At 47.8% G+C, this 20,142-nt stretch overlaps 3 protein-coding genes across 12 annotated transcripts in view; 2 read left to right on the top strand and 1 right to left on the bottom strand.

The window, feature by feature from the left end:
- Positions 1 to 40: 40 nt before the first annotated feature.
- GLB1L (galactosidase, beta 1-like) lies at positions 41 to 10,539 on the top strand. The gene is made up of 17 exons (XM_012642528.1): positions 41 to 184; positions 1,426 to 1,551; positions 1,717 to 1,883; positions 2,134 to 2,284; positions 2,459 to 2,519; positions 7,204 to 7,298; positions 7,396 to 7,570; positions 7,659 to 7,717; positions 7,821 to 7,942; positions 8,050 to 8,090; positions 8,275 to 8,393; positions 8,700 to 8,774; positions 8,895 to 8,984; positions 9,127 to 9,240; positions 9,540 to 9,671; positions 9,770 to 9,985; positions 10,103 to 10,539. The coding sequence occupies exons 2-17, from the start codon at positions 1,465 to 1,467 to the stop codon at positions 10,370 to 10,372; spliced, it is 1,974 nt and encodes a 657-aa protein (XP_012497982.1). The 5' UTR covers positions 41 to 184; positions 1,426 to 1,464; the 3' UTR covers positions 10,373 to 10,539.
- ANKZF1 (ankyrin repeat and zinc finger domain containing 1) lies at positions 10,489 to 16,621 on the bottom strand. 5 transcript variants are annotated; one of them, XM_012642525.1, is made up of 14 exons: positions 16,603 to 16,621; positions 16,073 to 16,238; positions 15,205 to 15,317; positions 14,885 to 14,987; positions 14,597 to 14,790; positions 14,081 to 14,193; positions 13,840 to 13,987; positions 13,315 to 13,543; positions 12,970 to 13,125; positions 11,839 to 12,325; positions 11,566 to 11,677; positions 11,268 to 11,435; positions 11,033 to 11,130; positions 10,489 to 10,820 (listed from the first exon to the last, which is right to left on the bottom strand). In XM_012642525.1, the coding sequence occupies exons 2-14, from the start codon at positions 16,206 to 16,208 to the stop codon at positions 10,697 to 10,699; spliced, it is 2,181 nt and encodes a 726-aa protein (XP_012497979.1). In that variant the 5' UTR covers positions 16,209 to 16,238; positions 16,603 to 16,621; the 3' UTR covers positions 10,489 to 10,696. The 5 variants fall into 5 exon arrangements, 4 of the variants coding, with proteins under 4 accessions (XP_012497979.1, XP_012497978.1, XP_012497980.1 ...); XM_012642524.1 differs by having other exon boundaries at positions 16,515 to 16,618; XM_012642526.1 differs by lacking the exons at positions 16,073 to 16,238; positions 16,603 to 16,621 and adding an exon at positions 16,339 to 16,369.
- A 166-nt stretch (positions 16,622 to 16,787) lies between these two features.
- The window catches only part of ATG9A (autophagy related 9A), a 10,143-nt gene continuing 6,788 nt past the window's right edge, over positions 16,788 to 20,142 (top strand). Inside the window, exons 1-5 of one of the 6 annotated variants that reach the window (XM_012642517.1) lie at positions 16,788 to 16,936; positions 17,967 to 18,023; positions 18,426 to 18,557; positions 18,679 to 18,722; positions 19,259 to 19,323. In XM_012642517.1, the coding sequence (XP_012497971.1) occupies positions 18,455 to 18,557; positions 18,679 to 18,722; positions 19,259 to 19,323 (212 nt within the window). In that variant the 5' untranslated portion in view covers positions 16,788 to 16,936; positions 17,967 to 18,023; positions 18,426 to 18,454. The other 5 variants (XM_012642518.1, XM_012642522.1, XM_012642519.1 and 2 more) reach the window with 5 other exon arrangements.

The following is a 20,142-nucleotide window of genomic DNA, read 5'->3' as shown; positions in this document are numbered from 1 at the left end:
CGTGGGGGCGCGGAGCTGAGAGGCCGGGGGCGGGCTAGGCCTGGGGTTGGACCGGTCCCAGGACCCGGGTGAGGGTTCCCTACTTGGCCTTCAGTAGGGATCAAGACGCAGGCACCTGCGCCAAAGGGGAGCAAAGCCGGCCCCGGCCCGAGGCCCCCAGGACCTCCATCTCCCAACGTCGGAGGTAGGAGGCCTCATACCTCCGGCGCGCTGGGGCCAGAAAGCGGCCGACTCCAGTCCATCCCTGAGGGGGTTCCAGGGAAGGGCGGGTGCTGGAGGTCTGGACTCCTGGAGCTCTGATCCCTAACAATCTTCTGGGCTCTGGCCTGTATCCCCCTACCTCTAGTCTCAGTGATTAAGAGCTCAGGCTCTTGAACCAGACTGCTAGTTTCTAAATCCGGTCTTAAGAGCCTAGTAGCTGTGTGACCTGGGAAAGTTACTTAACCTCTCTCATCCTCATTTTTCATAGCTATAAAATAGGTATAATAGCATCTAAGGTTAAATGCATTAACCGTGAGGCCAGACTGACTAGTTCAAATCCCATGTCTACTAAAGTAGTCATGTGACCTTGGACAAGCTGCTTAATGTTTCTGTCCTTCAGTTTCCTCATCTGTAAAATGGGAATGATAATTGTCTACTTAATGGAGTTGTTTGAAGATGAAATGAGGTGTAAAGTGCTTAGCACAATATCTGACACATAGCCCTCAGTGTCAATAAACGATAATAATAATAATAATTATTATTACCCTGATCCTCATATCCCAAGCTTGGGACTGTGAAGGCAGGAGAAGTGGAAGTTCACAAATTCCCAAGCCTTGGCACCAAGCATTTGTCCTTGACATCTCTTGCCTAGGTAGGCAGGGATAAGTTGGGGAGGGGTGCACTTCCAAAAAAGATGGAATGGTCAGGTGGTCAGGATGGGCTCTTTTGCTGAAACAGGGCTCTCCAGGAAAAAGGTCCCTCTTGTAACCTGGTTCTCCTTTCCACACCCCAATCACCATGAAGATTATCCAATGGTTTTCCTTAGTTCTGAACCTGTTTTTGCCCCTTGGTTCTGACATTCATTCACCTAGATTTAACCTGCCATGTGCCAGGCCCTGTGCTCAAGATGGACAAGGCACTGCTCAGTCTAGGAGAGCAGTGTTTCTCATTCTTGAATGTGCCTAGGATCGCCTGGGTATCTTGTTAAAATACAAATTCTGATTCTGTAGGTCTGAGGTAGAATCTGAGATTCTGCATTTCTAACAAGCTCCAAGGTGAGGCAAATGAAGCTGGTTCGTGAACTGTACTTTGAATAGCAAGATGTAGAGGATTTTACAAACTAATAGAGTAGCGGGTGGCTGCAAGCTGGAGACAAAGTCCAGGCTAACCGCCTGGCAACTTGAGGTGGTCTCCGCCCCCTTGCTCGCTGAGGTTCCCTCCCAGGAATCCAACACGTGATGGTCGGACGGCGTCTCAGACTAGATGAGCCCAGTAAGCGCCATGGCTCCGGAGAAGCTGCCCCGCCTTCCCTCCTTGCTGCTGTCGCTCCTGACACTGCTGCTGCCCCAGGTAAGATAAGAGGGTGGAACCGGCCGGCTAGGAGGGGTAGGGTGGGATCAGATCAGACAGATGAGAGAAAGTCAACAACAAAACAACCGGCAAGGCTAGTTCCACGTCCTCTGCTATTGGCAGACGCTGAGCCTCCCTGCAGATTTTGCTGCTTTCCCTTTGCAGGCAGACACTCGGTCGTTCGTAGTGGATCGGGATCATGACAGGTTCCTCCTGGACGGCGTCCCGTTCCGCTACGTGTCTGGCAGCCTGCACTACTTCCGGGTACCGCGGGTGCTCTGGGCAGACCGGCTTTTGAAGATGCGATTGAGCGGCCTCAACGCCGTTCAATTGTAAGACGTGCTCTCGAGAGCCGTGGAAGGGGGAATTTATTCTTCCTACCGCCCCCTTAGGAAGGGGGTCGGGGCAGGAAGACTGGCTCGGTTTCAAGAGGGGTTAGAGCTCCAGGGTTCCTAGGCCAAGATGGGAAAGGGTGGGCCATGACCTCCCAAAGGCTTCCTGGAGATTGCCTGCAAGGCCTGAGCCCTTAGGCCTCCCTGGCATCTCCGCACCTTGGGCCCTGTTAACCTCTTCCTTTCTCAGTTATGTGCCCTGGAACTACCATGAGCCACAGCCTGGGGTCTATAACTTTAATGGCAGCCGGGACCTCATTGCCTTTCTGCACGAGGCAGCTATAGCGAAACTGTTGGTCATACTGAGACCAGGACCTTACATCTGTGCAGAGTGGGAGATGGTGAGTTAGCTGGGATAGAACAAAAACTACCTATGTACAGTTCCTAGACTCCTCCCATCTGCCCATATTCTAGGGCCATTTCCAGCACTATACTCAACTCCCTCCCTTCTTAACTGGCAAACGCCCAAACAACAAAACCTACATGCTTCTTTGTTGTCTTTATGTTTGTCTCAGGGGGGTCTCCCATCCTGGTTGCTTCGAAAACCTAAAATTCATCTAAGAACCTCAGATCCAGGTGAGTTGAGACAAAAGATTTAATCCAGAAAAAAAGGAAACAACAAAATGGGCCATTTGGGTGACAGAAACAGAAGAGACCATTCCCAAATTGGAGGTCATCATTCAAATATTTTACGAGTTGTTTTCTTCATGCCCAGCAGGATGCTAGAAACTGGGGCACTAGACAAACCTGCCATGGAGCTTAGAGTGGAAGAGACCAGTTTTTTAAAAAACAAAAAACCCTATAAATAAGATTATTGCAAGCTGTAAAAATATTATACTGTACAAGAAAATAAACAAGGAGTTGAGATAGTGAATAACAGAAAGGGTCTCTTTTGGGTAAGGTGGTCAGAAAGGCTTCTCTTCAAGGTTGAATTTAGGAGGGTTAAAAAAAAAAAAGAAAAGGCTTTTCTGAGAAGGTGACATTTCAGTTGACTTCTAGGGAAGGGAAAGCACTTGTCATGTGAAGAGTGAGGCAAGAAGGTTCCAGATGGAAGGAACAGTATATTCTAAGGCCCCCAGAGATGGGAAAGAACATAGCGTGATTGAGGAACTGAAAGTGGAACAGCATGGCTGGAGCATAGTGGGTAAGGGAGACAGTAGTGTGACATGAAATTGGAGACGAGATAGAGACAGTTGGTGCAGAGCCTGATGGGCTGTTGGAAGAGATTTGCATTTTATTCTAAGTACAGTAGAAAGGCACTGAAAAAATTTTACCAGAGATGTGATATAATCTGATCTGTTTTAATATACCATTAGCCTGGATGTGGAGAATGGATTGAGGGGAACAAGGGTGGAGGTAGAGAAACTAATTGGGATACTATTACTATAGCTGAGGACAGAGATGATGGTGCCTGGACTAAGGCGATGGTGGTGGAAACAGAAAGAAGAAGGCAGAATTCAGATATGGTTTGGAGATAATAATCACCAGGACTTGGCTTGGCACAGTGGCTCACGCCTGTAATCCCAGCACCTTGAGAGGCTAAGGTGGGAGGATCGCTTGAGTCCAGGAGTTTGAGACCAGGCTGGGCAACAAAGTGAGACGCTGTCTCTATAAAAAATTTAAAAATTAACCAGGCAGGTGGCCACTTGGGAGGCTGAGGCAGGAGGATCGCTTGAACCCAGGAGTTGGAGGCCACAGTGAGCTATGATTACCACTGCATTCTAGCCTGGGTAACAGAGGGAGACCCTATCTAAAAAAAAAAAAATCACCAGGACTTGTTGATAGATTTTGATTAGAAGTGGAGGGGTCGGGGTGGTGTTAGGGTAAGGAAAGAAAGGAATCAAGTTTCTGGCCAGTCAAGACTAGGGGTGGCAGATGAACAACTTTGGGGGAAAAAACAATTTTGTTCTTCTCATATTACATTTCTGTCATGTCACATTCAAGTGAGGATATTAAGTAAGCAACAGGTTGTGTGAGTGTAGAGCTTAGTGGAGCAGTCTGAGCTAGAGATATAAATTTGGAAGTCATCAGTCTAAAGATGGCATTTAAACCCATGAGTCCTGAGACATCATCTGGGGAAAGAGTGTAGAGAAAGAAAAAAGAATTTAAGATTAAGCTCCGAGGATGCCTAATATTTCAATGAGTTGGGGTTTCATTTCAGGTGCAAATAGGAAGTCATTAGAACAAGGGAATAATTTTATCTGATTTATACATTTTTAAAGATCACTCTGGCAAAATGCCTTATATCTGGGGATTCTTCAGGTGCTGGAGAGCTTTATGCCCCTTAGCATTTCCCAAACTCACATGACTATGAAATACATTAAAAATGATAAAGTGAGCTGGGCATAGTGGCTCATGCCTGTAATCCAGCACTTTGGGAGGCTGAGGTGGGAGGATCGCTTGAGGCCAAGAGTTCAACACCAGCCTGAGCAAAATATCAAAACCCCATCTCTACAAAAAAATAAGAAAAATTTAGCTGGGTGTGGTGGCACATACTTGTAGTTCCAGCCACCAAAAGGCTAGGGAAGAGGATCATTTGACTCTAGGAGTTCAAGGCTGCACTGAGCTATGATTGCTCCACTGTACTCCAGCCTGGGTGACAGAGTGAGACACTATCTCTAAAAAAATTTTTTTAAATTAAAAATAATAAAATAAAATGATAAAATATTTATGGAATACCAACATGCAGTCTTTGTTTTGCTTAAGACCACCAATGACCTCTACATTGCTAAATCCATGGTGATCTCTCAGGCCTCATCCTCTTGGCCAATCAGCATTTGACACAGCTAGTCACACTATCCTTTGAAATAACGCTCTTCTCTTGGCTTCCATGACACCTCACTTATCTGGTCCCTGCCCCTGCCCTCAATCTTTCTGACCACTCTTTCTCAGTCTCTTTCTGGTTCTCCATTTTCCTTTCCACTAAATGCTAGAGTGTATCAGGGCTCAGTCCTTGGACCTTCTCTTCTATGTATTCTCATTCCCTAGGTGGATTTAAATTCCAACTAATAGCCAATGACCCTGAAATATGTATCTTTAGCCAGGACATTTCCTTTGACTTCCAAACACATATATCCAGCTGCCTATTTAACTTCTCCATTTGGACAAGTAAAAGGTATAATGATACAACTAAGCTCCTGGCATTGCCTCCCAAACCAGCTGTTCCTTCAGTCTTCCCATCTCACTTAGTGGCAACTCCGTTTTCCTAGCAGGCAGGCTAAGCACTATAGTGTAACCCTTCACGGCCGACTTTCTCACACCCCACATTCGATCCATCAAAAAATCCTGTCAGCTTTACCCTCACAAACATTGAACTTAACTACTTTGTATTATGCCCACTTCTACCACCCTGGTCCAAACCATCTCTCTCAGCTGGCTTATTTTAACAGCTTCCTAACTGGTTTCCCTTGTTTGCCCTCTCCCCCATATAGTCTGTTCTCACTTATGATCCTCTTAAAGCTTAGGTTTAAGTATACATCTCAGATCATGTCATTTCCCTGCTTAAACCTCTCCAAAAGGTTCTCATTTCATTCAGAATATGAACCATGAATTCCTTAAAATGGTCTACGAAGTCCTACATAATTGGTCCCAGTCACTTCCCTGGCATCTGCTTCCCCCCTCCTTGTTTACTCAGCTCCAGCCACACTGGCCTCATTGCTGGTTTTCAAACCCTCCAGGCCTTGGGCTCTGAGGCCTTTGCACTTGGTGCTTCCTCAATCTTCCTGGAGAAATCACCTCAGTGAGGCCTTGGCCATTCTATATTTTCAGCGTCCCTTCCCCATCATTGTATGTCTTCCTTTTCTGCTTTGTTTTTTCTCCGTAGCACTAATACACTATGTATTTCACCTGATTTACTTACTTTATTGTCTGCCTCCCTTACTAGAAAGGAAATTCCACAAGGGCAGACATTTTTGTCTGTTTTATTTGCTTCTAACATCCCTAACACCTAGAACAGTATTTGGCGCATGGTCAGCACCCATAAATATTTGTTGAATGAATGAATGTGATTTAGCGTATGCTTGGATTAAAAGAGGCAGTAAAGCAAAGTCCTCCTTTATACAGAACATAAAATGTAAAGGAATCTAGTATTTTAAGAATTAAAAAAATCCCCCCCAAATATCTTTCATTGAATCCACCTTTGAGAGTCTTCTATCTGCTAGGCTGTGTCCTTACGATAGGGATGCAGCAAACTAACCTGACAGACAAGCTTCCTGCTCACTAGTGGGGGAAATCAACAAGAAACAATTACAGAAATAAATGCTCAATTATAACTTGTTAAGTATTTAAAAGAGAACTATGAGACCATGCAAAACTGTCTAATGGGGGGATCTATCCTAATCTGGGCTATCAGAAGTTTTCTTGAAGAAGTAAGGCATAAGAATTGAAGCATGAGTTGGAGTTGGCTGGGTAAAGGAGAGGTAGAAAAGTGTCAGGCAGAGATAGTAACATGCATGAAGACCCTGAGGTGAATCACAAAAATCACAAGGAGCTGAGAATTTAAGTCATGATGCATAATACAGGTTGAGTATCCCTTGTCTGAAAATGCTTGGGACCAGAAGTGTATCCAATTTCAGGTTTTGGAATATTTGCATATACCTAATGAGATATCTTGAGGATGGGACCCAAGTCTAAACACAAAATTTATTTATGTTTCATATACACCTTATACACACAGCCTGAAGGTAATTTTATAAAATATTTTAATAACTTCATGCATGAAACAAAGTATGTACATTAAACCATCAGGAAGCAAAGGGTCAAATGTGGAATTGTCCACTTGTGGCATCTTATCAGTACTCAAAAAGTTTCAGATTTTGGAGCATTTCAGATTTCAGATAGGGATGCTCAACATGTGTGATGATCTTTTGGTTGATGACTTAAATTACCTGCACTGTCAGTTACATCAGGGTACAGGTCAGACAGTCTACATTTCTGTGAATTCCCCTGCTATAGCAATCTCAGATATGAGTTGATTATATAATAATAGCTCTCCACTGTGTGTTCAATAACATTTTTCCTACATTTATTTTTAAGAAAACACTAGTTTAAAGTTTCCTGTGTTCAGATTTCATTGACATGCATATATACAAGTCCTTAGGGCTGAGTTTCTTCTGACAAGAGTCACTGTTTCCCAGATTTAGTTGTGGATAACTATAGCCCAGAGTATGGACAGAACTTAAGTCACTAGCAAGGATGCTGAGGTGGGGGCTGTGCTGGTGGTGGCAACCCCTAATGTGCAGGGTGCTGCTATTTCCTTTAGACTTCCTTGCTGCAGTGGACTCCTGGTTCAAGGTCTTGCTGCCCAAGATATATCCATGGCTCTACCACAATGGGGGCAACATCATTAGCATTCAGGTACAAGGGGGAAGTTGAATGGGCAAGGGGAAGGAGGTACAAGGGGTCCTTGACCTCTACCTCATAACTGGGCTCCACTTTTCCTTCCCCCTGGCAGGTGGAGAATGAATATGGTAGCTACAAGGCCTGTGACTTCAGCTACATGAGGCACCTGGCTGGGCTCTTCCGTGCACTACTAGGAGATAAGATCTTGCTCTTCACCACAGATGGGCCTGAAGGACTCAGATGTGGCTCCCTCCAGGGACTCTATACCACCGTAGATTTTGGCCCAGGTCTCCAAAGCAAGGGTTAGGAGTGGAGTCTGGGGAAGGCACACCTCTTCTATGATATTTATCTTTTTGCTTTGCGTCCTTTCTGCAGCTGACAACATGACCAAAATCTTTACCCTGCTTCGGCAGTATGAACCCCATGGACCATTGGTGAGGGGCCAGAGGGGAAGGGAATCAAAGCAAGAGTCAGGGATGGGAATGGGTCCAGCTCAGTTCCCATCTCATTCACGGCTCCTTTCACTTCACACTGTAGGTGAACTCTGAGTACTATACAGGCTGGCTGGATTACTGGGGCCACAATCATTCCACCCGGTCCGTTCCAGCTGTAACCAAAGGACTAGAGAAGATGCTCAAGTTGGGAGCCAGTGTGAACATGTAACTGAAGATACTGGGGCCAAATCTGTAACTGGGAGTTGGGGATGAAAGTTAAGATTCAATGAGTTAGCTTTTACCTTCCCCCCACCGACCCTCTCCCACTTCAGGTACATGTTCCATGGTGGTACCAACTTTGGATACTGGAATGGTGAGTCTAGATGGTCCCTGGGGCAGAAGCAGGGAGGACACAAAGAATTAGAATCTAAGGGCTGGATGAATTAAGATGTCTAGAAGGTGAATGTGGCTACCACTGCCCCCTCTGCATGAAACTCTTTGCTTAGTGCCTATCATCCAAAAGATATGTTGAATTAATTAAACTGGCTCAACCTCAGGTGCTGATGAGAAGGGACGCTTCCTTCCAATTACTACCAGCTATGACTACGATGCACCTATATCTGAAGCAGGGGACCCCACACCTAAGCTTTTTGCACTTCGAAATATCATCAGCAAGGTGCCCTATCACTTTGTTAAGCTCCAAAGGCTTTTATTAATTTGGGGGAAGTGGGGGCCCAAATTATAAAGGGATCCCATAAATTGGTGGTTGTTGTCTGGGCCACAGAGCCCTCTGAGCATCCCATGGAAGCATTTCCCACTCATGGGACTATGTGGGAAGAAATACATGTGTGTGCAAAATTACAGGGTCTTCATGACCCCTGAAGCCCTTCCCTGGGGCCCAGGTTAAGAACCTGCTCTAGGGTCTTGGAAGAGGTGTTGTTTCTGTGGTTTTCCTATGGCTCCTGAGAGAATTTGGGCTCAGTTCCAGGAAGTCCCCTTGGGACCGTTACCTCCCCCTAGCCGCAAGATGCTGCTCGGACCTTTGACTCTGCGTCTGGTAAGTTCCTTGCCACCTTTTCTCAGATACTAACCCTTTATTTTCTAAATAGCCTATCCTCTCCTGTTCTCTATACAGGAGCCTTCCTCTTATTCTGATTCTTCCCCCTTATTCTAATAGGATGGGGATTTGCTGGCTTTCCTGGACATTCTATGCCCCCGAGGGCCCATCCACTCAATCTTGCCAATGACCTTTGAGGCCTTAAAGCAGGTAAGGCATAAACTCACATCTGGTGGGAATGGCAACCTTCCTCAACAGCCGGAGCCAAAAGTTCCCTCCAGCTTCCCATCTTCCCGACAATGTTCTTGCTTATCTCTCAGTTCATCTCAATTACTCATTCTTTCACACCCAGGACCGTGGCTTTATGTTGTATCGGACCCATCTGATCCATACCATTTTTGAGCCAACACCACTCTGGGTGCCAAATAATGGACTCCATGACCGTGCCTATGTGATGGTGGATGGGGTGAGAACCTAATTCCAGGCCAACTGTAGGCCCCAATTTCCTCCCTTCCCCACCACCCTTTAGCCTTAAGTTCCCCATATTTACCCCTTTCCCATCTGCCTGCTCAGAGGTTCCAGGGATAAGCTGGGATGAGGAAGAGTTTGATTAAGGATACAGTCTCAGAAGGGATGGGTAACTGACAGATGGCTGCATTCTCTTTGCTCTCCAAATAAGTGTCCTAATGTGGTTTCAAACTATGCTTTGGCCACTCAGAGCTAGATGCTGAGCCCTTCCTTTCATATATCCTATCTTATCCACAGGTGTTCCAGGGTGTTTTGGAACGAAATATGAGACATACAGTATTTTTGATGGGGAACCTGGGGGCCAGACTGGATATCTTGGTGGAGAACATGGGGAGGCTCAGTTTTGGGTCTAACAGCAGTGACTTCAAGGTGAGCTAGCTTTGCCTAGTTATATCCCAGGACTTGATTAGGGATAGTCTGGCCTTAGAGCTTAGTGAATGATGACTTTTCATTTGCCTTCCCTACAGGGCCTGTTAGAGCCACCCATTCTGGGGCAAACAATGCTTATCAAGTGGATGATGTTCCCTCTGAAAATTGATAACCTTGTGAAGTGGTGGTTTCCTCTCCAGTTGCCGAAAAGTGCACAACCTCAAGCTCCTTCTGGCCCCAGCTTCTACTCTACAACGTTTCCAATTTTAGGCTCAGTTGGGGACACATTTCTATATCTACCTGGATGGACTAAGGTATTGCTAATGGCAGTGGGGAGAGGAAGCAGAAAGTATCCTCTGATTAGAAACCCAAAAGGGGATGCCTAGAGAGCTGATTCTTTCTTTTCCCACCCCCCCCCCCTCACCCCTCAGGGCCAAGTCTGGATCAATGGGTTTAACTTGGGCCGGTACTGGACAAAACGGGGGCCACAGCAGACCCTCTACGTGCCAAGACCCCTGCTGTTTCCTAGGGGAATGCTCAACAAAATCACATTGCTGGAGCTAGAAAATGTGCCTTCCCAGCCCCAAATCCAATTTTTGGATAAGCCTATCCTCAATAGCACCTTGCACAAGACATATATCTATTCCCTCTCAGCTGATTCACTAAGTGCCTCTGAACCAATGCGGTTAAGTGGGCACTGAAAGAAAGGTAGCCCTTGGATCTGGGACATGGATTGGGCAGGATCCCTTGGTGCTGGCCACGGTGACCATAAGGAACCAAAGGCCAGAATGCCTCTGAATGTAAGTACGAGTGCAGATTCCTTGCCAAGCTTTATTGTGATTAAAGCTCCAGAGACAGTACCAGCTCCACACACCTCTGTGGCCCTGTCTTTGCCCTGGTTCCTGAGTGTCATTCACCCTAATCTTCCAAATACTCTCTGGTTTCATGGGGAAGAAGAAACCTAGGGCTAGTGTGAATGTGCCCTCTTAGGGCCTAGAGTTGGCCCCAGGTGAAGCGGTAAGAGATCAGGAAGAGGGCCTCCCTGCCCGACGGCGATGATCCTGGAGGCAACGTGTGGAGCAGAACGAGAAGTCGAGGTAGTGAAAGGGAATGAGGCCTTGGAGGGATGCCCCACAACTCCAGCAGCGTCTGAACAAGAGGAAGAAAAATGGCTGGATAGGTACCCCAGAAACTTTCCAACCCAAGCTCTCCCCATGCCTCCTCCTGCCATTTCTGTTTTTGCTCCAAAGGTTCCCAGAACACCTCAAATCCCCTCAACAACCTTTCTGAATACTGTGTAGGCATTCATTCCACTTGCCCAAAATGTTCCCTACAACATTATAGTCCACCCAGTCACTCACCCTGGCCCACACCGAGCATTGAGGACTGCAGCATCAGGGATCGGAGGGGAAGGGGCTCCCAACTGGGCAGCGAGTCGGCGCTCTGCAGCCAGAGCTCTCTGAGGGAAAAGGAAGTTGCATTAAGGACAAAGCCCCAGTGGTGAACAGGGTACCCAAGAAGTGATAGCTGCATACTGGGGAAGTGTTTAGACCTCTAAGGAAGCCTTGCTGTGGAAGAGAGAACCTCCAGCCTCACCTTTTCTCGGTCACTGAGGGCGGCAAATCGTTGCTGTTCTTCTTGCTCCCGCTCCTCCTGCTCCTGCTGCTCCCGCTGCTGTTCCACCCGTCGCCGCCGAGCCACCTTCTGCTCCCTTTTCCGTATAGCCTGCCGGGCCTCCATTTCTGGTGTCAGTGGCCCTGGCACCTGGAGGATTTCGGGAAGATATTAGGTAAGACCCACACAAGCTATCCTTGGTGAAACTGCAAGGAGGTAGGAAGGATTTAGCCAGGATCTACGATGGTCTCCCACTCTGCTTCTTCCTTTTCCAGCTGACCTGAGCCTTGTTATAGTCATAGGCATCTGGATTCTTCTCCATGAATCTTCGGAACTCATTACGTGTTGATTTGTCAGCTGCAACGGTATAAGGTGGCCGGGCTCGGGAGTCCCTAGGTGTAAAGACCCAAAAAATGGGTTCGACTTGCCTCCGGCCTTTCCCAACATCACCCAATCAGATCAAGGGAATACTGTCAAGTAGCCAATGCCAACTTTAGCCTCCCAATTATCCTCTCTATACCCAAAATGGCTCAAGATGGGGACCCTCACTTACTGCACAGTGGGGTCAGCACCTGCCTCCAGCAGCAGATGAACCACTGAGCCTCTTCCAGCTGCGGCTGCTGCATGCAGGAGAGTAAAGCCACCAGAGCCCAAGGGGGCACTGAGCAGAGACATAACTCCAGAGTCTACAGGGCTGGCAGCTAGCTGGAGCTTCAGCATTCCAACGTCTCCAGCTCGGCAAGCAGCTAGAAGCACATCCCAGGGCTCTGGCTGACCAGGGGCCTTGGACTCATCCAGCGAAGGGCCCAAGGGGGCTGTAACTGCCTGGGCAGACTGTGAGAAAGGCTCATCTTCTTGAGATTGCTGGAGAAGAGTCATATGTGTCCCAGCCTCCTGGTCTCGGCTTCTCTCCTTCTTATTCCTTCTTTTCTTCTTTTGCTTGGGCAATACCTCAAACTCACGAAGATCCAGGGTCCCCAGTGTCAACTCCACTAGCTCCAACTCTACCTGTAAGCCATCCTCTCCTTCCGACCCTGAACCTAGGAGAATATTTGACATGTCAAATCCATCGAAGGAGTAAGCAGAGGGTGGAAGCATATGGACTACCTCAGATGCATAAGAATTGTCTATAAAGAGATAATCCAGATCATCCTGGAATGAAATAGTCTTTATTTTGTTATTCAGATAAAATAGCATATCAAGAACTAAGTCCATTCTATCACATGCATAAATTAGGTTCTCAGCACAGACAAGGACAGGACCAGAAGGAGATATTCAGAGACAAAAGTCCCTGGACTCTCCCTATGAGCAGCCTTAGGATGATGCACAACAGAGGAAACCATGGAAGTGGCCCTTAGCCCAAAACCACAGGATGCAATAAAAGACAGATAAGCTATGTGAGATCCATGCAACACATGGATCGACTCTGTGCTAGGACTTTTCTAAGTATTGACGGAACATCCATGAACAAAAGAGATAATAGGAGATCTGGAAAGATCACTAAACATGTCTCAGTAATTGCTATGACATATCCCACTTTATAAACAGATGCTAGGTGTGTGTGTTGTATAGGGACCTATCTATAAATAGGGAAATGGGTCAGTTATGAGAGTAGGGAATTTGCCACTGCATTTCTAGGACAGAAACCCAGATAGATTTGACAATTGCCAGATAGTACTCAAACCCTGTTTGTGAGATTCCTCATTCTGCCCAAGTGTCTCATTTTTATCACTGGAGACCTTTCTTCTTTCTTCCTCAGTAGTCTTCTTCTTCTCCTCTCTCACTGTCTTCCAGTGGGTCTGAGGTGAGGGAAATCTGACTGCTTCCCAAGGGTCTTCTCCTGCCATAAAACAAAAGATGTTTCTCGAACTTAGCTGAGGAGAAGCCAGCCCAGATTTCTGTCAATGAAGATGTAATTGGCCAGCAGTCCAAGGGCTAGAAAACCTTCTGGGTATATAACTAAGAACTGAGGCTTAGGCTGGAGAGTAGGAAGGTCTAGGGAGTCTGGGGATCTGGATCAAAGGCTCACCATGTATATACAAGGTTGTCAGCTTTTGGAGCACACGCTGTAGCTCTTGGAAGGTGGGTCTGCGGGTGGCGAGGGGGATATCCCAAAGTCGGGGATCTCCCCTTTGCAGGGGTGCCCCATGGCCTCCAAAGAACAAGGACCGGCCAGAGTGGGGAGCACGTAGCAGTATTGTCCCAGCCTCCTCCAGCGCCTTAGCCCAGCCTGGCCCTGCTAGCAGATCACGAACATCCTACAGAAGAGAGTAACTCAGCCCTGCATATCTTCATTTACTATCTTTAAATCTCCAACCCAAAAACTGGCCCACAGATCATGTGCAGGAAGTGGGAGGTAGAAGATAAAACAAAGGGAGAAAGAAAGAGGACTAAGGCTCCTGGGATCCCTATTCTACCTGTGTCTACCTAGAAATAATGAAAATTGGAAGGATATAGGAGTCAAAAATCTCCCTACTGCAAAATTTAATGAGTTGAATTGAGAGGTAAAAAAGTGTGGATTAGAGGATTACCAGATCTGGGAGGCCTACCTCACCTTATATAATGTGACTTCGTTATAGCGCCTCAGGTTGGCTCCAGCAGAGCGTGGTGCCCCACCTCGGGCATCCCGAAGTCCTTGGGCTGTGCCCCGCTTGGCACGCACTGTGTAGCGGTGAAAGGTTTTGTGTATCACCACTTCTCTTCTGTAGACAGCACAGACTCAGCACTGGAGACCAGCTGGTGCTCCCAGGCTAATAGGATCCACTCCATCCTTACCCCATACAGCACCCTCTTACCCTTGAAATACTGCACCAGCAAAGTGCCCAGCTGCAGCCATGAGCACCACGCAGTATCTGGGACCTCCACTTTGCAGGTTCTGTAGCAGCAGTTCTGCCTCTTCTGGGGGAACCTGCAGGACAGAGAAGCAGCAGAAACATTCTATCTGTTGCATTCATTGAGAACAAGAAACCAAGTGCCAGTGCTAAGTGCTGCATATACATTAACACATTTAACACAACTACCCTGAGGCTTGTTTCCATTTGGCATAGAAATTTGAGGCTTAGAGAGGTAGTCAAGATGAAGTGATAGAACCACAATTCAAACAGAGAGTGGTCTATTTCTAAACTTAATTCTATTACACTTGACCTTTCCAAGATTCAGGCCAGTTTCAATACAAGATGCTGTTGTCAAGTGTGACATCCACACTCAACAGGAAGGAATGAAAATAGTGAGAAACGGACTGGGCTAAGAGGAAATCTTTGCTGAGTGTACAAAAGGCTGCAGTTGACCACACAATCTATACTGTCACTTGCCTGGTGAGGGCCTAGGACACAGCGGTAGACATAAAGAAACTGGCCCTGGGCATTTTGGAAAAGAACCCGATGAGGGTAGAAGCCTTGGGGTCGGTAAGGCTTCTCAAATTCAGGCCTCTTCTCATCCAGTGTCTGTAAGTCCTCCTCACTGGCTGAGTCTGAGTCTTCTGATCCTGAGATGCTGGAAAGATCTCCTGTAGACAACATGAGATACACAAGCTTGGTACACCATCCTTGACCTTTTCTTAAACTACTAAACTAAGGCCTTCTACCCTCATGTCCTCTCACCTGTGGAGCTCTGCTTTTCAAAGTCCAGGGCAGACAGGAGAGGCTTGTCCTTGAGACGTTGCTTTAGGTTAAACCGATGCCAGTCAAGCTTATAATGTTCCCTCTGGTACAAAGACAAAGAATGAGGCAGAAAGTAGAAATATGCCCCACCTTGGCCTTGTATACTAACCAAGACAAGTAATAGAATTCCAGGAAGTATGACTGGGTAACACTGCCTCAGTCAAAGCATGGACCTTTATTAATTTAAGACAAATGAAATGCCTACCTCTCCCTACCCATCATTACACTTTTGCTTCTAGCTCAGCACCCTGGCTTTTTACCTGTTCCTGGCGGTTTTGGAAGGTCTGGTCACAGGTTGAACAGCTTAACTTCTCTGAAATATCCATAGGACCCTGGAGCAGTTTTCTTTCTGGGCTCTCCCTCTCATCTGAACCTAAATAAGAGAAGAGTAATTGGAGACAGAAAGGGAGCCCAAATCCACAGTGCTGGAATTATATTCAGTATCTGATATATAAAGCAGAGGAGAATACAAAAGAAAGAGATAGCATGACCTTGCCTTTGAGGAATTTACAATCTAATAATCATGAAATAAATGGTACTGCAGTCACTTTATGCAATAAATACGCTTCTGAAAAGATGTGTGTAAAATGAATATGAATATTGTATTTAGATTAGCCAAAGAGATTGTTTAGAGGAATCCTATAGAAAATAATTTCTGATAAGTTTAAAATATTTAACTCTTGAAAAACTTTCCAGATGCCTTTTTTTAAGTTTACATTTCCAATTACAGTGTGCATTTTTTCTAAAGAGAGGTGCAAGAAAACATGTAGCCAAAGACAAATTAAAGTTATACAAAACCAATAATAAATTGCTTCATAGTCAACAAAAAGGAACGATTTGATTGGAATCAGTTAAATTTATACTATAACTAGGAATTCTGAAGTGTTTTTGAAGGCAATGGTGTTAATGTGAAGAAGCAAAAAACTTGTTTGGAGATAACTGAGGGGCTTTGCTGGAAAATACCCAGAGATTAAGTGAATTTAAAACAAATTTTATCCAGCAGAAAGATTAGTCAACGTGGGCTCCTAAGGTGGGGAATACCAATAAGAATGTGTTCTCTGGTGGAGCAACAAGCTCCTAAGAGTCTTGTCACGTTCCTCATGGTCCAGCCCACACCTTCCTGGATACCTGCATACGAAGTACGCAGAGCTGGGGCCACAGCCTCGCCGGGCGTGTGGCTCACCAGCCTAAGGCCCTGAAGGACTGGAGCATCCGCACTGAGGTCAAACAGGGAGACCAACGCAGGAGCCGGAGTTGGCGACATGGCTGAGCAGAAATTACTTAGAAGCAGCTCCTGGAGCAGAAAGAAGGTAAGAAACAGAGCTCCCCAAAGCGAGATCCTACTGCCGCGTCTCCTGCCCGCCTGATTTGGTCTCCCCCATGCCGCAAGGCACCTCGGCCCTCAACCTGAGGTCAGGAGTCAACTGTGGAGTAAATACGTGATCCCGGTCCGCTTTCTAAAACCCCCAGTCTCGGCCCATAAAAAAATGAAAGGGGGACATCCAACTCCCAAATCTAGGCCAACAAAATTTAAATCGCTGAGGTTGCCTAACAGACCGCTCTTCGTTACCCGAGCGACAAGCAAAGACTGAACCGCGTCAACTCGTCCCCGCCCTCAGAAGCTGCACCAAATGTCCCAGGAGCCGAGCGACACGCACGTCCACAGTTCCAAGGCCGGATTTCTGCAACACCACAACAATCGCCGTCACTACGGAGCAGCGAAGAGGACAACCGGCGTCCCCTGCACCTGAGCCCCGCCCCACGTAGAGCACATTATTGGTCCTCTGACTGCCCAAGACCCGCCTCTAGCCTTTAGTCCCGCCCCCAAGGCCGAGAATTGGCCGTTGTGTCTCCACCCCCCATGTTCATTGGCCAGGCTGGCTGCGGGTGACAGTGAATGGCAGACGACAGGCCTAGCGCTCTGGGCCGGGCCGAGCTAAGCCAAGGCGAGCCGATCGAGTCTCTGGAATCACCCGGGTCGCCGTTCCTGAGGTGAAACGGGAGACCGGCCATTGGAATCCACAGGCCCGGGTCGGCCTTGGTTAGGGGTGCCTGCGGAGCTCTAAGCAAGCTCGCGGCGGGTAACGGGGGAAGGGGCACCGCGGGTGGGGCGGGGGCGCGCAGCCAGAATGTTTTGATAGCGGGCACGCGCGGGTAGGGGCGCGCGCGAGCGACGGGGGCGCGCGCGAGGTTGTCCGCTGTTGGGAGCCGAACCCTTGCCTGGGGCCCGGCAACCCTGGGGCGTGCTGGGCTCGGGTCGCCGCGGCTGGGTGTGAGGAGGCAACCCAGCCCACCCGGGGTATCAGCTGTAGGACTGGCTCGAGCCCTCCAACATCCGCAGGAGCCCCTGAGCCCAGGCCGGGCCGGCCAGGGCTCCATGGGCCCAGGGTCCACACTGACCCAGTGAGTGGTGACTTCCCTGAGAAGCAGGGCTCTCACTAGCCAAGGGAATCCCACTGGGGCCAGGCTAGGCCGAAATCCACGGCCCCCAAAGTCTACACTGACAGGGTGAGTACCACCTCGACCATGCCTGGCTCCTGGGACCTACAGTGACCCACAAATTCACCCAGGATCTGGGACCTACACTGTCCCGGTCAAGATTTGCTATCCAAGAGCTGTGCTTGCCTGCTGGGCCTTTTGGTGCTAGGAAAGCAGGGGAAGGGGTTTACCAGAAAGGTCCTATTCGGAAAAGACTCTCTTTGGAGGTTTTGTGGACCCTGAGAAGCATGCCTAATTTCTGAGGCTGAGGTGGAGCAATAGAAAAACAGTCTAGAGGGGCTGCTTGGCCTCAGGCCGGTACTGACTTAGTCTCCACTGGGCCAGTAAGTTACTTCTTGGGACCCTAGGGGTGGATGAGTGGCCCTGGATAGCACAGCCAGAGGAAGTGCTCATAGTCCTAGGCTGGAAGGGTGCCTCTTCCCCACACTCGGCCTCCTCTTAGTGGGGCATGGGTGGGTGGGAGGGTGGGGTTCCTTTCTGTCCCCACTCCACACTCTCTGGGGCCTGACACCTTCTCCTCCAGCAGCTGCAGACCAGGGCATCGAGGGCTGGAGTGGAGCAGACACTGTCCATGGAGCTGGTAGGGCCATGTACTTATCTCAAACCTTTGTTTACAAAGTGCTTCCAAACTGCTAGTCTCTTGAGAGATCACAGTTCCCAGGAGGGTTGGGGGAGGGACCCTCCTCTCCATTGAATAGAAGATGAAACAGCCCCCACGTAGGGGCAGATCCTGGCTTCAGGGCAGGAAGTCATCAGTAGACACCCAGTAAAGACTCTGGGAATGACTTGACCAGAGTTAAGGCCTCCCAAACTCTGAGCTTACTACACTCTGCAAGTTACTTCTCTGCCTTTGAGCTGAGGAGACTGGTAGTGAAGATGAAGCCCAAGGATTCTTTCTCACTCCTTCTGGCCTGGTAGGCAGGGCAGCAGGCAGACAGCACCTGGGTCTGAACCAGGGTTTCTTCTTCCTCATCACTGGCAGGTGGACAAGGTGGACAGGGGGCGGTGGTGATGGCGCAGTTTGACACTGAATACCAGCGCCTAGAGGCCTCCTACAGTGATTCACCCCCCGGAGAGGAGGACCTGTTGGTGCACGTTGCTGAGGGGAGCAAGTGTGAGTTCTTGGACGTGACAGCCAGAGCTGGGGCATGAGGGAGAGCTGGTGGAGGAACACTGAGGGAGCAAGGGGCTTGTGTCCCTTTAGGGCTCTGACATCTCTGTTCCTGTGCCCACAGCACCTTGGCACCACATTGAAAACCTTGACCTCTTCTTCTCTCGAATATCCTTTGTGTCTCTGTGTTGGAGCTCTGGGACCTTTAGCCCCTCTCTAAGCCAGGTCCCTGATGGAAGTTGGGGTAGGTTTGACTCTAATCCCCAGAAGGGGGAATAGAGCTCATCCTGAGGCTGAGAGAGGCTGGTGAAATAATGATCTTTAAAAATAACGATACCTCACATTTACCGAGAGTTATGTACCTATTTGTACTTTGTGGTATTAATTTATAAGGAACCTTTCTAAGGGTGATCCTCCTTTTTGATGGGATGTTAATAATCGTAATAATTAATATGTTTTGACTCATTCTTTGTCAGCTCTGTATTAAATACTTTACATGCATTGTCTCAGACCTGATAATCTTATGAGACAGGTGATATTATTCTTAACTTACCACTGTGGACAAAGCTTAGAGATGTTAAGTAATTTAGCCAAAGTCACACAGCTAGAAAGTCACAGTGCCAGGTCTTAAGCTCAGGTATATGACACCAAAGTCTGTGCTTTAACTTCTGTCTTTACTGACCACTTTTTCTTAACAATAACACGTTTATAATCTACACCAGAAGAATGGCTTCACATGTATGCTTATTGGGGAGATCTTTGAGCTCATGTAAGTATAAGAAAGGACTGATGATGTAGTGAAGGAATACATTTCAGTATTTCCTCTCCTCGCACTCTTCTCTGGCCCTACAAGAAAAGCTTTCCAAGTCCTATCTCTTCCATGAAGAGAATTCAGGCCTTGATCATTTTGTCAGAGCTCCGATGGAATATGCATAGTTCAGTCAGGAGGTCTCAGATGCCAGCCACTTTCTTGAGAAAATCCTCTATTCTGCATTGGTTGCACCTTAGACCTGCTGCTAGACGGAGAGCCTTCTAGGAGAGAGGAGCCATAATGGCATTGCCAAACGGGAAAGGGTTGGGAAGTCCTCCTTCAGTAAGAAAAGAGTTCAAGGCCGGGCATGGTGGCTCACGCCTGTAATCCTAGCACTCTGGGAGGCTGAGGCAGGAGGATCACTTGAGCTCAGGAGTTCGAGAACAGCCTGAGCAAGAGCAAGACCCTGTGTCTACTAAAAATAGAAAAAGTATCTGGGTGTAGCAGTGCACATCTGCAGTCCCAGCTACTCAAGAGGCTGAGGCAGGAGGATCACTTGAGCCCAGAAATTTTGAGGTTGCAGGGAGGTATGATGATGCTAGTACACTCTAGCCAGGATGACAGAGCAAGACTGTCTCAAAAAAAAAAGGAAAGAGTTCAAGTCCCCAAAGGGCTTCTAACTACCATCTCAAAAGGAAATCAGGGACTGAAGACCAGAGACCACAATCATAAAATCTTTGAAAGAGTCCAGTGGTGAGGCCGGGCATGGTGGCTCATGCCTGTAATCCTAGCACTCTGGGAGGCCGAGGCGGGCGGATTGTTTGAGCTCAGGAGTTC

The sequence above is a fragment of the Propithecus coquereli genome, unplaced genomic scaffold (genome assembly GCF_000956105.1).
Source record: "Propithecus coquereli isolate 6110/MARCELLA unplaced genomic scaffold, Pcoq_1.0 Scaffold18, whole genome shotgun sequence".
NCBI lineage: Eukaryota > Metazoa > Chordata > Mammalia > Primates > Indriidae > Propithecus > Propithecus coquereli.
The sequence above is the reverse complement of the archived record's forward strand: the minus strand, read 5'-3'. Positions and strand labels throughout refer to the sequence as shown.

Coding starts and splice junctions, on each gene's coding strand:
- GLB1L (XM_012642528.1), top strand. CDS start 1,465: ATGAGCCCAGTAAGCGCCATGGCTCCGGAGAAGCTGCCCCGCCTTCCC. Junction 7,571..7,658: donor CACCGTAGATTTTGGCCCAG/GTCTCCAAAGCA, acceptor TCCTTTCTGCAG/CTGACAACATGACCAAAATC. Junction 8,091..8,274: donor CAACTTTGGATACTGGAATG/GTGAGTCTAGAT, acceptor GCTCAACCTCAG/GTGCTGATGAGAAGGGACGC.
- ANKZF1 (XM_012642525.1), bottom strand. CDS start 16,208: ATGTCGCCAACTCCGGCTCCTGCGTTGGTCTCCCTGTTTGACCTCAGT. Junction 13,988..14,080: donor GCTGGTGCAGTATTTCAAGG/GTAAGAGGGTGC, acceptor TGCTGTCTACAG/AAGAGAAGTGGTGATACACA. Junction 10,821..11,032: donor AATGCTCGGTGTGGGCCAGG/GTGAGTGACTGG, acceptor CCTCTTGTTCAG/ACGCTGCTGGAGTTGTGGGG.